Below are 14,007 nucleotides of genomic sequence, written 5' to 3'. Positions count from 1 at the left end.
ACGATGCTAAAATTGGCTTAATATCTTTTCTATCGTTCATATTTATTTAGCAGATGCATCAACCATGCTAATGTAGAGCTGACTGTTTGATTTTTGTGCTAGTTGCTGTACGTGACATTGTTGCCTACATACAGGCAATAGCTCGATTACGCCAGATTTTATACTGCACGATAGGTTATTGCTGTCAGAGCGTATGGTTTAGTAGCAATATCGTCTTGATTTCTACGTGATCAATTTCACCCGTTATTTGTAAATTTTCAATTTCACGATTACATTAAGTTTTATCTAAAATAAAACTATTTATATAAGATATAGATGATACTGTCGTGTAGCCAGCACTACAGTACTTATTTTAAAATTGAATCATCTTCCTAAATATGTTTCTATTCAAAGATATTTAAAAAATATTCGAAAAAGTGATCAATTTCACCCGAATTCACGGTACATTCCAAAGCTATCGGCTGCCTCTTTGTTGTCCGCGGCTGCCTTGCAGGCTTTTGTTGTCCGCATGATGAATCCTAGAATGTGATTTGCTTTGGCAATTATACTAGAGTAATGCTCGTGAAAAGTGAGACTCGTATCCAGGATCCAGGATAACATTTTTGGGCGGTAATAGTCACGTAATTTCTCAGGCACCAGGCTTGAAAATAATCAATCATCCGCTGAAGTTCCATGCAGTCCTCAATGCTCCATACAGTAATGTATATCTTTCGGTCGTCAGCATATACCAGGTGTACTCCAGATGGAAGCATACCTATACTACTGGTCGTTGAAGAATATTGAGAATACTAGTGGACCAAGGTTAATCCCTTGGGGAACTCCAGAACTATTTGTGAAATAATCAGATTTCACAGCAGCAAGTTTGACGCAAAGGCGACTATCTATCAGGTACGAATTCAGCCAACGTGTGAGAAAAAGGTGGAGCATCTAGTCGGTCCATTTTTGCAATCTATATTCGATGGTCTACAAGGTTGAAACCTGCCCTTAAAATCAAAATCCATGTTGAGCTTTGGAAAAAAATATTTAGACGCACAAAACAGAACCTGCACAAAGCGATGTGATCCCGCGATAGTTGGCCACGTTATTTAGGAAGAATTATGTTCATGCCATTTTTTTGGATGCACGTGGATTGAAGCAAAAAAGTTTTCTTCAATCAGGACAAAATCAGAAAATATTTCTTTAAATTTTCCGACCATTCGGTTCGATTCAGAGTAGACTGGAAGAAAATTTATTCGTTTTTCTCCATCCCGGAAGTGCATATTCAAATGTCCCCTAAAATGTCTCGAAAAGTATCCCAAAAAATGTTTTGAAGTGTGTGGCAAAAAATGTGACGAAGTGTTCTAGAAAGTCTCCCAAATGGTATTTTGAAAAGTCTCTCGAAATGTCTCTCAAAAGTCTTCCAAAAAGTCTTCAAAACAGTAACAAGAAAAGTCTTCCGAAAAATCTTTTCAATACTGCTGAAAAGTCGTAAAAAATGTCATACCCGAAAAGTCTTCTGAAGACTGTTCTGAAGTTTTTCGAAAAATATCTCCTAAATATTCGAAGAGCCGCTGGAAATTCTTCAAGTTTCATGAAATGTCTGATAAAATGTCTCTTGAAAAGTCTCTCGAAAAATTTCTTGAATAATCTCCGGAAAAGTTTCCAGAAATCTCTACCACAGAGTCTTCAAAAACTTGCCCTGTCTACTGAAAAATGCCTTGAAAAGTTTTTTAAAAAAATCTCCCGAAAAGTCTTCCAAAAAGTTTCTCTAAGAGTCTCCCGAAAAGTCGTCTCTCAAAGATTCTCCCAAGAAGTCTTCGGAAAAGTTTTTCGAAAAGACCCCTGAAAAGTCTGTTGAGAAATCTTCTGCAAAGTTTCCTGAAAAGTCTCAAAAACTTTCATGAAGTCTCCCGAAAAACCTTTCATGTAACATGAAAAGCCTGGCGAAAAGTTTTCTCGACAAGTTTTCCAAAATGTCTCCCGAATGGTCTTCTGAAAAGTCTTCCGAAAAATCCCTCGAAATGTCTTCTATTTGGAATTTGAAAATTAAGTAACAAAATCTATTGATTTAGAATCTTCTAGCTGGAAAACCATTGCTCATTCTGTAGCGCAGTTGATAAAATACCATCGAATTCCAATTATTGCAACACTAACCTTGCGAACACATACTGGATTCCTGTATTAGTATCCCGAGCATTCCTATTTCATAGTAAAAGGGATTCCTTTACCGAGTTATAGGTATCCTGAGTACTCTCATAAGAGAATCCTGGTTCTATAGGCAAAACATTCTGTACGAACCTTATGCAGAATTCCTATACACGAGTCCAATGCGAGGAATCCCTGAGAATATTTGCGAATCTGTTTGATTCGTCCGGGTAGTCTCTAAATAAGTTCCCCGAAATGTCTCTCAAAGGCTATTCCAAAAAGCCCCCTGAAAAGTCTCCCGAAAGTCTCTAAAACAGTAACAAGAAAAGTCTTCCGAAGTTTCCCGAAATATATCTCTCAAAAAGTCTCTAGTAAAATCTCCCAAAACATGTCCCAAATATTCTCCCGAAGAGTCTTTGTACAGTTTCTTAAAAAGTCTTCCGAACAATATTTTGAAAAGTTACCTGAAAAGTCTCAGAAAATGCCTCCCGAAAAAAAACTCTTCTGAAGTTTCCCGAAAAATATCTCTCGAAAAGTCTTTGGGAAAACCTCCCGAAATGTGTCCCAAACATTCTCCCGAAGGGTCCTTGAAAGGTCTCACAAAAAGTTTCCTGAAAAGTCATTCAAAAAATCTCTTGGAAAATCTGCCGTAAACTTTCCTGGAAAGTCATCCGAAGGATATTCTGAAAAAGATCTTGAAAAGTCTCCCAAAATGTTACCTGAAAAGTCATCCGAAAAGTCTGCAGAAAGTCTCTGTAGATCATCTGTAAAGTCTCCCGGGAAGTTTCTTGAAGTCTCCCGAAAAGGTTTCCCAAAAGTCCTCTCTCGAAAAGTTTCTAAAAAATTCTTCCATGAAGATTTCTGAAGAGTCTTCCAAAAAGACTCCCAAAAAGTCTTCAGAAAAGTCTCCTGAAAAATCTGCCGCCGGTTTTGTTTTTTTATCACTGCACACTTCACTATGAATCACAAGAATACCCAAATCAGTTGAGATCTATCTACTCAATAAATTGTCACCTTCTCAACTATTTACCACAAAGATCTCCACGCTGAACGATCTTCTTACGCGTTCAAATAATTGGTTTCACGCTCACTAGGATGTATAGACATAGACAGAAGACTGTTTTGGCCTGGAAAATCACAAAATCACATAAATACCGACCGATTGGGTTGAAAACTAAGGAGTGTCGGGTGCAATCAGATTGGAACCGGACTGGAAATTAGAGTTGAAATTGGATTTAAAATCGGACTTGACATGTCTTCGGAAGTATCCTGAAAAGTGCCTTGAAAATTTTTCTAAAAAATCTCCCGATAAGTCTTCCAAAAAGTTTCTCTAAGAGTCTCCCGAAAAGTCGTCTCTCAAAGATTCTTTCAAGAAGTCTTCTGAAAAGTTTTTCGAAAAGACCCCTGAAAAGTCTGTTGAGAAATCTTCTGAAAAGTCTCCTGAAAAGTCTCTCAAAAAATTTCCTGAAGTCTCCCGAAAAACCTTTCATGTAACATGAAAAGCCTGCCGAAAAGTTTTCTCGAGTAGTTTTCCAAAATGTCTCCCAAATGGTCTTCAGAAGTCTTCCGAAAAATCCCTCGAAATGTTTTCTATTTAGAATTTGTATTTGTGCACTTTAAGGGCATTCTAGCAAGCTACATGCTTTTAGTTTTAAGTAAGCTTAACGAATTTTTAGGTTAAAACTTTACCGAGTTATAGGTATCCTGGGTACCCTCATACAAGAATCCTGGTTCTATAGGCAAGGCATTCTGTACGAATCTTATGCAGAATACCTATACACGATTCCAATGCGAGGAATCCCTGAGAATCTTTGCCAATTTGTTTGATTCGTCCGGGTAGTCTCTAAACAAGTTCCCCGAAATGTCTGTCGGACGGTATCTCGAAAAGCCCCCTGAAAAGTCTCCCGTAAATCTCCAAAACAGTAACAAGAAAAGTCTTCCGAAGTTTCCCGAAATATATCTCTCAAAAAGTCTCTAGTAAAATCTCCCAAAATATGTCCCAAATATTCTCCCGAAGAGTCTTTGTACAGTTTCTTAAAAAGTCTTCCGAAAAATCTCTCGAAAACTTTCCTGAGTAGTTCCCTGAAGAGTACCTCGAAGGGTCTTCTGAAAAATATCTTGAAAAGTCTTCGAAAATGTTATTTGAAAAGTCATCCGAAATGTCTCTCGAAAAGTCTTTCGAAATGTCTCCCGAAAAGTCTTCAGAAAGTCTCTCAAATAGGTTCCTGTAATGTCTTCGGAAGGCGCATGGAAAGTTTTCCGAAAAATCTCCCGAAAAATTCTTACGAAAAGTGTCCTAAGAAGTCTCCCGAAAGGTCTTCCTGAATGTCTCCAAAAAAGCCCAAAAATCATCTGTAAAGTCTTCCGAGAATTTTCTCAAAAATTCTTCCATGAAGACTTCTGAAAAGTCTCCAGTAAAGATTCCTAAAAAGTCTTCAGAAAAGTCTTCTGAAAAATATACCGCTGGCTCTGTGTTCTTTACGCTGCACAATTCACTATGAAACTCAAGCATACCCCAGTCAATTGAGGTTTTTCTACTCAATAAATGGTCACCTTTTCCATTATTTACCACAAATATCTCCGCATTAAGGGATTTTCTCACGCTTTGTAGTGGTTGTTTTCACGACCACTAGCGTGCCCAGACACAAACAAAAGGTGCTGTATTGGTCTGGAAAATGCGCGTAAAAATACCGATAGGTTGAAAACTAAGGAGTGTCGGGTGCAATTGGATTGGAACCGGACTAGAAATTAGCGTTAAAATTGGATTTGAAATCGGTCTTGACATTGGGCATTAAATTAGACTTAATTTTGGATTGATGTGAGCTAGAAGTTCCACTTCAAAGTGGACTTGGACACGAAGTTTTACTTAAAATTAGAATTGACATTTTTTCGTCTTTTTCGCTGACACATTTGGCCTCTTTTTTGTTTTCCGTGTTTTCTGTTTTGCTGTCCCGTTCGTTCGTTTCCTTTTTTTTGGCCCGTGTTTCCTGTTTCATTGTTTCGTTTTTCTTCGTTTCGTGCTCAATTTTTTCTTATTTACAATTCTGTTTGTCCTCATTTTTTCACTCGTTTTTTGTTTTTCCAACTTTTTGTTCTCTTTTTCCCTTTTTTTCGTTTGAATTTTTCGTCTTTTTCTAACTTTTTTCATCTTCTTTCATTCTGGTTTTGCCCCGTCTTCTGTTCCGATTTTCTTCTTGATGATGCCTCGTTTTTCTTTCTTTCCTGTCACGATTATTCTATGCTTGTTCGCTTTTTTCCCTTTCCTTTTCGGTTTTCCTTTTTATTTCCCATTTGCGTCTTTTTCTCCTCCATTTTACCTTTTTATTTAATCCGTTTTTCCTGTTTTTTATCTTCTTTTTCCCATTTTTTGTCCCACCTTTCCAGTTTTATACTCTGTTTGACCTCTTCTTCTCGATTTCCTTCTTTCATGTATCGGAGTCTTTTTTATCTCACTGTTCTTTTCTTCTTTTGGTTCCTCTTCTTTCCCCTCGTCTTTTCAGTTCCGTATTCCCTTTCTTGTCCCGTTTTCCTTTTTCCAATGTTTCGCTTTTTTTGCTTTTTTCACCCTTTTCCTTTGTCCTGATTTTCCACTGTGCCGTTTTTTGATTTTTTTCTTTCGTTTTACCTCGTTTGAAGGCCATTTTTTCCCTCTTTACCTGTCTCGTTTTTTCGCCTTATCTGTTCAGTTTTTCTTCGGTTTCTTTTCTGTGTCTTATGATTTTTTATCGTATTTATTCTATCCTCTAGTTTTTCTCTTCAGCTTCACCTCTTTTTCTTGTCTCTTCTCTTCCGTTTTTCTTTTATTTTTTTCTGCCCCAATTTCCCATTTTTGTCCCTTTTTTCTGAGTTTCTTGGTTTTCTTTATCAATATTCCTTCCTTTCCATAGGTTTTCTTTAGCGTTTTCCCATTTCTTCTCTTCCGTTTAATCATTGTCTTTAGTCCGTTTTTCTTTTCTTCTTTTTCTATCCCATTTTCTCAATTTTTGTCCCATTTTCTTTCCGGGGTTCTTCGCTTTTTATCGTTTATCGTTGTTTTCTCTAGTTTTTCTCTTCCATTTTACCGTATTATTTTCTGTTCCGTTTTACCTTCTCTCTCTTCCGTTCAATCATCTTGTTTAGTCTGTTTTTCTTTTCTTCCTTTTCTGTTCCATATTTTGTCCATTTTCTTTCTCGGTTTTTTAATCGTTTTTTCTTCTTTTCTTTCGTTTTTCTCTAGCGATTTGGCTATTCCTTTTCTCTCTTGTTTTACAAAGCAAAGCAAAGCCATGGATATAAACGTCCTTAGGAACTTGACCCTTCTTTATCGACCGACTTCGCAGCCGGTTATTAGAGTACAGGAAAATTACGGGGCTAGTGTAAAGATCCTATCCGACGACTGGCTTGTTAGACTCCCGTTTTACCTTTTTCTTTTCTTTTATATCCCGTTTGACCTATTTTCCCATTTTCTTCGTTTGTCGATTTTCCTTTTTTTCTGCCCGCTGTTCTCTTACTCCGTTCCTTTTTTCTTCGTTGATTGTGTTGATCTTCCTGAGTCCTGAATCACCTCCGTTCCGTTTTTGTCTGGTTTCTTTCGTCTTATTTTTCGTTTTCAGGCCCAATTTCCCTATCTGTTCCTGTCTCGTTTTTTTGCCATTTTCTGTCCCGTTTTGACCTTTTGGTCCCGGTTTCCGTCTCTCTTCGCCTTTAGTACCTTTTCTATCTTATTTTCGTTTTCGTCTGTTTCGTTCTACCTCTTGTTGTGTCACGTTATGCTTTTTATTTCCATTTTATCCTTTTTGTCTTCCGTTTTAATTCTTTTCTCCATTTTTTCTTTTTCTGTTCTCGTTTTTCCATTTTCCTATTCCCGCATTTTCTCCTTTACTTTTTTTTCTTCTTTTCTGTTTCGTTTTTCTACCCTTTTTTGTGCCGTTTTTTCCCGATTTTGTCCTTTTTTTCTTCTTTTCTGTTCAATTTATCCTCATTTTTTTTTCTCGTTCCATTCTTTATGTATTGCCGTAAAGTGTCCTCGTTTTTGCTTCGTTATCCTGCTTTAGTGTTTCGCATTTTCTTCATTTTCTATTTTTTTATTTTCGCGTTCCGGTTTTGTTCTATTCTGTCAAGTTTTTTTAAGTTTTTCTTTTTTTTCATGCTAGACTTTTTTCCCGCGTTTTTTCACTTTTTTCCATTCTTTTTCTGTCTATTTTCATTGGTTTGATACCAAACTTGAAACCGAATCCCGAAACCGACACGCGTGTGGTATACAGGGGAAACTAACTTTATTAACTGACTGTGTTGCTAGTTTTACAGGATAATCTCAACAAATATTCTTCTTCATTTTAATATTTCCAGAAAAATATACCAAAGGAGTATCGGCGGTGGAGAGCATTCTCACGCTGGACCGCTTGCGGCAAAGTGTGGCTGTGAAGGAACTGGAACAGGTGCGAGGACCGACGCTGTCGATGCGTAAAACTGCCAGCGTGCCGAACTTCACCCAGGTACAGTATGAACTCCCGGCAACCACCACCTCCACCGCATCCCGTTTTTTGCTCTCTTCTGTTCGCTTACAACAGCATCGTCGTTGCCGATGTCGTCTTCGCTGTCGTCGACGGGACAACTTGCTTCAAATTGTCAAAGTTTTTATCACTGACACGGTTTTCGTCCTTCCTTTCCTCCTTATAGTGAAGTTTTATTCACCTACCTCTCACTGTAAATTTTTATCATGCTTTGAACACAGTTCAGTTTTTTTCCCTATATATTTTTAATATTCACCTTTTTGAATTTTGTTTTAACGAAACTTAGAACAGCACCGTTTATTTCTTTGAACGATATTTTCCTCCACGTACAAAATTATCTCCCTCTCTCCTTAAAAACCCTCCAAAATTGCGATCTTGTATTGATATTGCTCTCTGTTTACCATCGTTTGTGCATACGCTTTCACACTTTGGACATATATCTCTCTATTTATGCATATTTATCTGCACGCTGCTAAAAACCATTGTCAATAAAAAAAAACAAAATTTCGAATCCACCCTTCCGATAAAACTAAAAATCAATTACGCCCAATTGAATCACAAATAAAAAAAACCAAAAAAAAACGTTAAAGGTCGTAAAAGATACCCGGGAGCACTGCGGCCTCAAAACTTCGATGACCGTAAGTATAGTAGATGTTGCTTTTAATTCACACACACAATCTCTGTTCGTCTTGTTCTCTTCGATTCACTTCACTGTTCTGTCTGAATTGCGTTTCTCTTGCGTTGATTTTGATCTCCAGTAAGTTCCGAAGTAAGTTTGTTCGGGCCCCTCGTGCCAGAAAAGCAGAAAGGATTCTTGTTTTTTCCACAGACGACTGTCCTTTTCTCATGGCGTCGTGTTTTAATTTGATTTTTACTTTTGTCTCTGTTTGGTTTTTTCCGTTTTCTTGCCGAAACAAGCTTCAACACATTAGCAGAATCGTTCGATTTTGTCAGATTTTGCTTAGCATTAACAATGTCCTTAGTTCCGATAAGTTTGTACATTAAAATATTCGATCCAAGTCAAACCCGAATGGATGGGCTTCTAACTTGCGCATTTTTTCTCTCTGATAAATCTATTCCTTGCAGATGAGATTCTTTGATGCTTCGCTTGAGTCTCTGATGGGAATCGGTCGCTCTGAGTCTTACGCTGACTTGAAGGTGGGATTAAACACCGGTAAGTTAGCATAAATAACCATGCGTTTCCATCGACTGCAGCTGTTCGATGGAGTCGCATGGCTTTTTCGCGAAGCGAAAGTGTGATTGTTTCTTTTTTCCCCCCGTTTCTTTCATTAGCTCAAAGCACCCGTGAAACAACAGTGAACCGGCAAAAGCTGAAGAGTCCTAGCAGCAGTGGAGAGGACACGAACAGCTCTTACGGACTAGGTAAGTGTTTCTTTGCTTCTCCGGTGATGGCGATGGTCTCGATCCAATTGCTAGAAATCCCTGTGTCTAAGTACCATTTGAACACAGCCCACTGTAACCATACACCTACATATTATTAACAAACGATAGCTCGTGAGATGAAAGTTTCCAGTTTGTGTGTTTTAAAAGGATTATTTGTGTGCACACACAAACCAACATCATCAGATGATGGTAGTCCGTCTTTCCATCATTCACCACGAGCTCCACTGAATCCACGACGAATCAACAAAACGGAACAAAACGAATCCTTGTGACTAATTATGCCCATTGTCTTGTATTTTTTTTCTTTATTCCACTAACACTTTCACGGAATGCAGCTCGTCCCACATTCCTCAATCTTAACTTAAATTTGAACTCCCTGAGATTACAGCCAACCAAGCGTACGTAGAGAGCGTATTATGCAATTCTCTTTGTGTTTTTGTTTATTTTTTTTAGATCTGATGTGGTATTTCAATGATTACATTCCTTTGTTCTAACTCATCAAACTCTTCGTTTTTTGTGCTCACATTTTCATTAATCATCGGTTTTCTGATTCTGTACAGCCTCGCCAGCGGCTAGCAAGCTAGCGCAGCGGATGACCACGCTGCACGAGGAACCGCTAATCAAACAAATCTGCTACGAGGAGGAAGGTGAAGATCGGTTCAGCGAACCGGAGTACTCCGATTACGATTATTACGAGCCACCGAAGAAGTCCAACCTATCCAAGATGAAATCCTCGTACACGGTGGAGTCGTTCATCGATATCGACAAGCGGCCACGGCCGGATCTGGGTGGAAAATTCGTCGCCCAAGCCGGCGAGCGGACGGGTAAAACTGGATCCGCCGCTGGCAGCAGTGGTAGCAGTGGAAAGAGCCAAACCGTTGCTGCCGGAACGCCAAGCATGAGTTCGTCCACCTCCAGTGGTTACGGTTCGCAGGCGGTGTCCTGCAGTAATCTGACGAATGACGACACCTACTCCATTCGGTCACTGAGCGTTGGAGAAAGTCCCGGTGAGTAGCATATGCAAATCATTCCTCTTGAGATTATTCGGTCTAGAAAACGTCTGTTTAGAATCCACCTCGCGAAATGTCTGGTTAGAGGTTAGTTAATATACCTCATGCGGCCACGTGAAACTTAACGCGGCTTTCCAATTTCGCTTGTTTAGTTGCATGTTCCCTAGCTAAAAGATTGATATCTAATTACTGTTGTTAACATTATTCTGCTAGGTAAGAATTGAGATGCTGTATATCGCTTTTAGAGGTGTGCTGTATCTCTCGAACTGCAATTCTTTACTGGTTTAAAAGCTATTTCTCTGACTGCTTCACCAAAAGTATTGTATAGAAAAACATCTAAGTGAAATTGCTGTACTTTGATTTATTCCATTTTCTACCATTAGTTGTCGTTTGAAGTGACTTGCGTAATGTCCAATACCAACTTCTTTGAACGATGAAAAGCATTTTCTTAAACGACGATAAAAGTTTATTAATTCTTTTGAATATTTTGAACATTTGGAACCATAGTAGAAGTAGGAACGCTTTACGACGGATAAGATGTTGTTTTATTTGCAGTGCAGTGTGTAGACCGTGATACAATATATTAAGCTAAGCTTATCCTAATGTTACCTCTAAAATTAATTTTTGAGATAGTTTTCTATTGTTATGGATTTGAATTGTGTATTGTCTTGAAATATTGCTTCAATTTCGTTTTATTCATTGTGAAGTCAATAAAATTACAATGCTGATTGTATAACTCCATCATTTGATTTATGATCCCGAATTCAGCATAATTAGTTCGATAATGATCCGTGGCAAATAGTTATTGTTGTTGTTGTTGTTGTGGATAGTGATTTTATGTCGATGGCTAATAGGGTTCGAACACGTAAATTTTTAGAAGGCGCGTAAAAATTTGATTCAGATAAGACTGCCTCAGAGTCAATACGTTGTGAATTTGTGAGACTATGTCATTAATAAATTTACCCTGCGTCGGTAATTAGACAAATTCCGGAAGCACAACTTGCAGATGATCATCATCTGTTTGTGCACTTTAAGACGGCGTACGATTTAGTCAAACGAAATGTGCTGTGGCAGATGATGCAAGAGCACGGGTTTTCGACGAAATCGACGATCTTTAGATCGTCGGCATATACCAGTACGTATTCGGAAACCAGCAGAATAGCAAAGTTACTGAAGTACAAGGCGAAAAGCAAAGGCCCCAAGTTACTACCTTGTGGGACCCTAGAAGTATTGCTGAATGCACGTAAAACTATGGAATCCAGTTTGACACGTGAAGTACGGTCTGTAAGATATGAGTTCCACCATGAAACCAAACTATCAGATACAACCAGTTTAGAGAGCTTGTCCAAGAGTATTTGATGATCTACTGTATCGAACGCTGCCTTAATATCTGTGTACATCGATTTGCGTTCCGGCTTACATCTGTGAGATGCAGTTACTGGTGAGTTCGATCAAATTAGGTCTACTGATGGTCTACTGAAATATAGTTTTTGGTTCAGATTTACACTACTGACGATGATTTCAAAAACTTTGATCCAGCAGAAAAACCTGTAATGCCTTTGTAGTTCCGTTCCGCCCAGGATTATACTAGAAGGAATGGAAGAGCTTTTCCTCTTGGAGTTTACGAATGTCCAAAAGGTTTTAGGATTATTTCGAAAACCAAATTGCACCCGCTGTACATAGGATTTGTAGCGAGGGGACTAGTCGGCCTTCGAACTACTTGGCAAGCGTCACTAACATCTTTGAAAGCGGTCGTTGCTTACGAGTAGTCTCTGTTTTGCGTTCCAATGCCGTTTTAATCTGCGCAGTTCACTGTTACTCCAGGCAGGGTTTAAAGGAGGTTTAGCTCTAGATCTGCCAATCGCAGACAGTATCGCAAAACTGCAATGGCGTATCATTCACGTCCATATCGCTCAACAATGTGGCCAAGTCCAGAGTGGACAGGTATTCATCATGTGCCTTATTCGTGATCAAGTGATCGAAGAATCCTGTTATTTTTACATTCCTTTGGCGCAAGAAAGGTTCAACAAATTTCTTTGTTAAGGACTAGGAGATACTCTTATAAGACATTTTGATCAAGGAGTATACACCGCCGCACAAAGCTCACGATGTACTTACTTACTTACTTAGTAAGCCTAACGTCTTATGATAGTCTAATGAGACCCCTTACCCTTTTAAGAGGGGGACTATCATACAAATTAAATTCAAATTTCCTCATAACTCTAGAACTAATTAAGCAAATGGTACCAAATTTATGTGGGGGATTTAGAAGGCAGAATTTTTTTCTATGGTGTACTGAGACCCATCCGTCTTTTAAAAGGGGGGGGGGTTCCTATACAAGTAAAATTCAAATTTCGTCACAACTCGAGAACTAATTAAGCAAATGGAACCAAATTTTTCATGTGGGTGTTTTTTCGGAGGCATGAATTTACTTTATGATGGCTTGATATCCCTTACCCCTGTGGTGGGAGAATAATGACTCTCATACAAATAAAACAGAAATTTTTTGCGTATGTGCCATATTTTCTGCTCTGCAACAAACGGTAAGCTGTGAAAGTGAACTAGTAAAACCTTCTCGGAGCAATTCATGTCAAAAAAGAAGGCCATTCTAATGGCACGTCATATTTGCGATGAACGTGCTTTGGTTTTAATGTTATTTATAGCCAATGGCCCTACCTGGCAAATAACGGAGTAGCAGCACACGGGCGGTATCCCACGCTTATGCTTAATGTTATTTATAGCCAATGGCCCTTTTGAAGGCCACAAGCGAGTTAAAGTAAGGTTATTGAAACATATCGAGCTACGAATAATCATTTTTAATACAAAAAGCTGTGGGCTCGTCATTCATTACTATTTCAACCTTTATGATGCACAAAAGTGATTTTTAAAAGAAATCTCTATGTCTTAATGGTTGCAGGCGTTGTACTTATGAACCCCCGTCCACGTATTTTCAAAGCCACCATTGCATTCAATGAAGAATTGAATCTCAATATTTCACTTTTCTCTTTTAAACATTCACTTAAACAACAATTCTTATAAACATTTACATTAGGCTTTGATCTAATGATCTGATATAGTCCTACGGCACCCTTTCGTGCAACCTGTAGGGATGTATATCTTGTAGTTTTTTAGATACAAATTATACTTCGTCCCCCGTCCTGTGTAGTCAACCAACATACGAGAAGTTAAATCTAACAGGTTTTCTAACCGGGACGCCGTCAGAGTAATCCTTCATTGCAGCACGATCAATGAATCCGGCATCCGGGGGTCAGTCCCGCCGTAGTTGTTAGCATTCACGCCTCTCACGCCGAGGACCAGGGTTCAAATCCCAGCCCCGCAGAAGTCACGAATGACATAAGCTGTTAAAGTGACTATAATCTAAAAAAAAAGTGTTTCTTCAGTATTAGCTGATTCTGCACTCCTCACATTCGATTCAGCCCATGGGCATGTGTAGTCCCAAAGGTAGGTGTAGTTCACAAAGTCGGGACGGAAAGGATAAATGCTGCATGTCCAAAAGCCATTTTAATGGTGTCCTTCTTAATTTCAAAATCTGTTCCATTCTTCTCAATTTCAACAAAATGCTTAGTTGTGAAATTTTCTCCGTTATTTCTGCCTTTCCAGGTATTTTTCGTTGATATGATAATCGCAACGTTTATGGTGATTTGTCTGGTAACGTGATCTTTTTTGTGTTCGGGTAAAGGGTGGCTACCAACCCTGTACCCAGTTTCAAACAGCAGAGGTTTGCTACTTCAACTGCCGTGTGCGATGTGTGACCGTCAACAAAATTTATTATTGGAAATAGTTTCCCTCTGAAAACGGGTAAAATACTTTCCTAATACAAAGTATGAAGTTAGCAGTATCCATCCAGTCTTTGGCAGCTATTTTACGTCATTTTCGTGGGGAGTCACAACACGATTCACCACTGATCCTAAATTGGAAGAATCAGAATTGGAATTGGAATCAGATGGTACAATACT

General features: G+C 38.7%; 1 protein-coding gene across 6 annotated transcripts in view; it reads left to right on the top strand.

Annotated features, from left to right (window-relative positions):
• Nucleotides 1-14,007, top strand: part of LOC128738727 (kinesin-like protein KIF13B) — a 96,021-nt gene that overhangs the window by 72,356 nt on the left and 9,658 nt on the right. For all 6 annotated transcript variants that reach the window (XM_053834058.1, XM_053834056.1, XM_053834055.1 and 3 more), the window contains exons 6-9: nucleotides 7,453-7,598; nucleotides 8,703-8,790; nucleotides 8,910-8,999; nucleotides 9,581-10,027. In XM_053834058.1, the coding sequence (XP_053690033.1) occupies nucleotides 7,453-7,598; nucleotides 8,703-8,790; nucleotides 8,910-8,999; nucleotides 9,581-10,027 (771 nt within the window). The remainder of the gene's footprint in view (nucleotides 1-7,452; nucleotides 7,599-8,702; nucleotides 8,791-8,909; nucleotides 9,000-9,580; nucleotides 10,028-14,007) is intronic.

Source organism: Sabethes cyaneus, chromosome 2, assembly GCF_943734655.1.
Source record: "Sabethes cyaneus chromosome 2, idSabCyanKW18_F2, whole genome shotgun sequence".
Taxonomy (NCBI): Eukaryota; Metazoa; Arthropoda; class Insecta; order Diptera; family Culicidae; genus Sabethes; species Sabethes cyaneus.
This window is presented reverse-complemented; position numbering and strand designations above follow the sequence as displayed.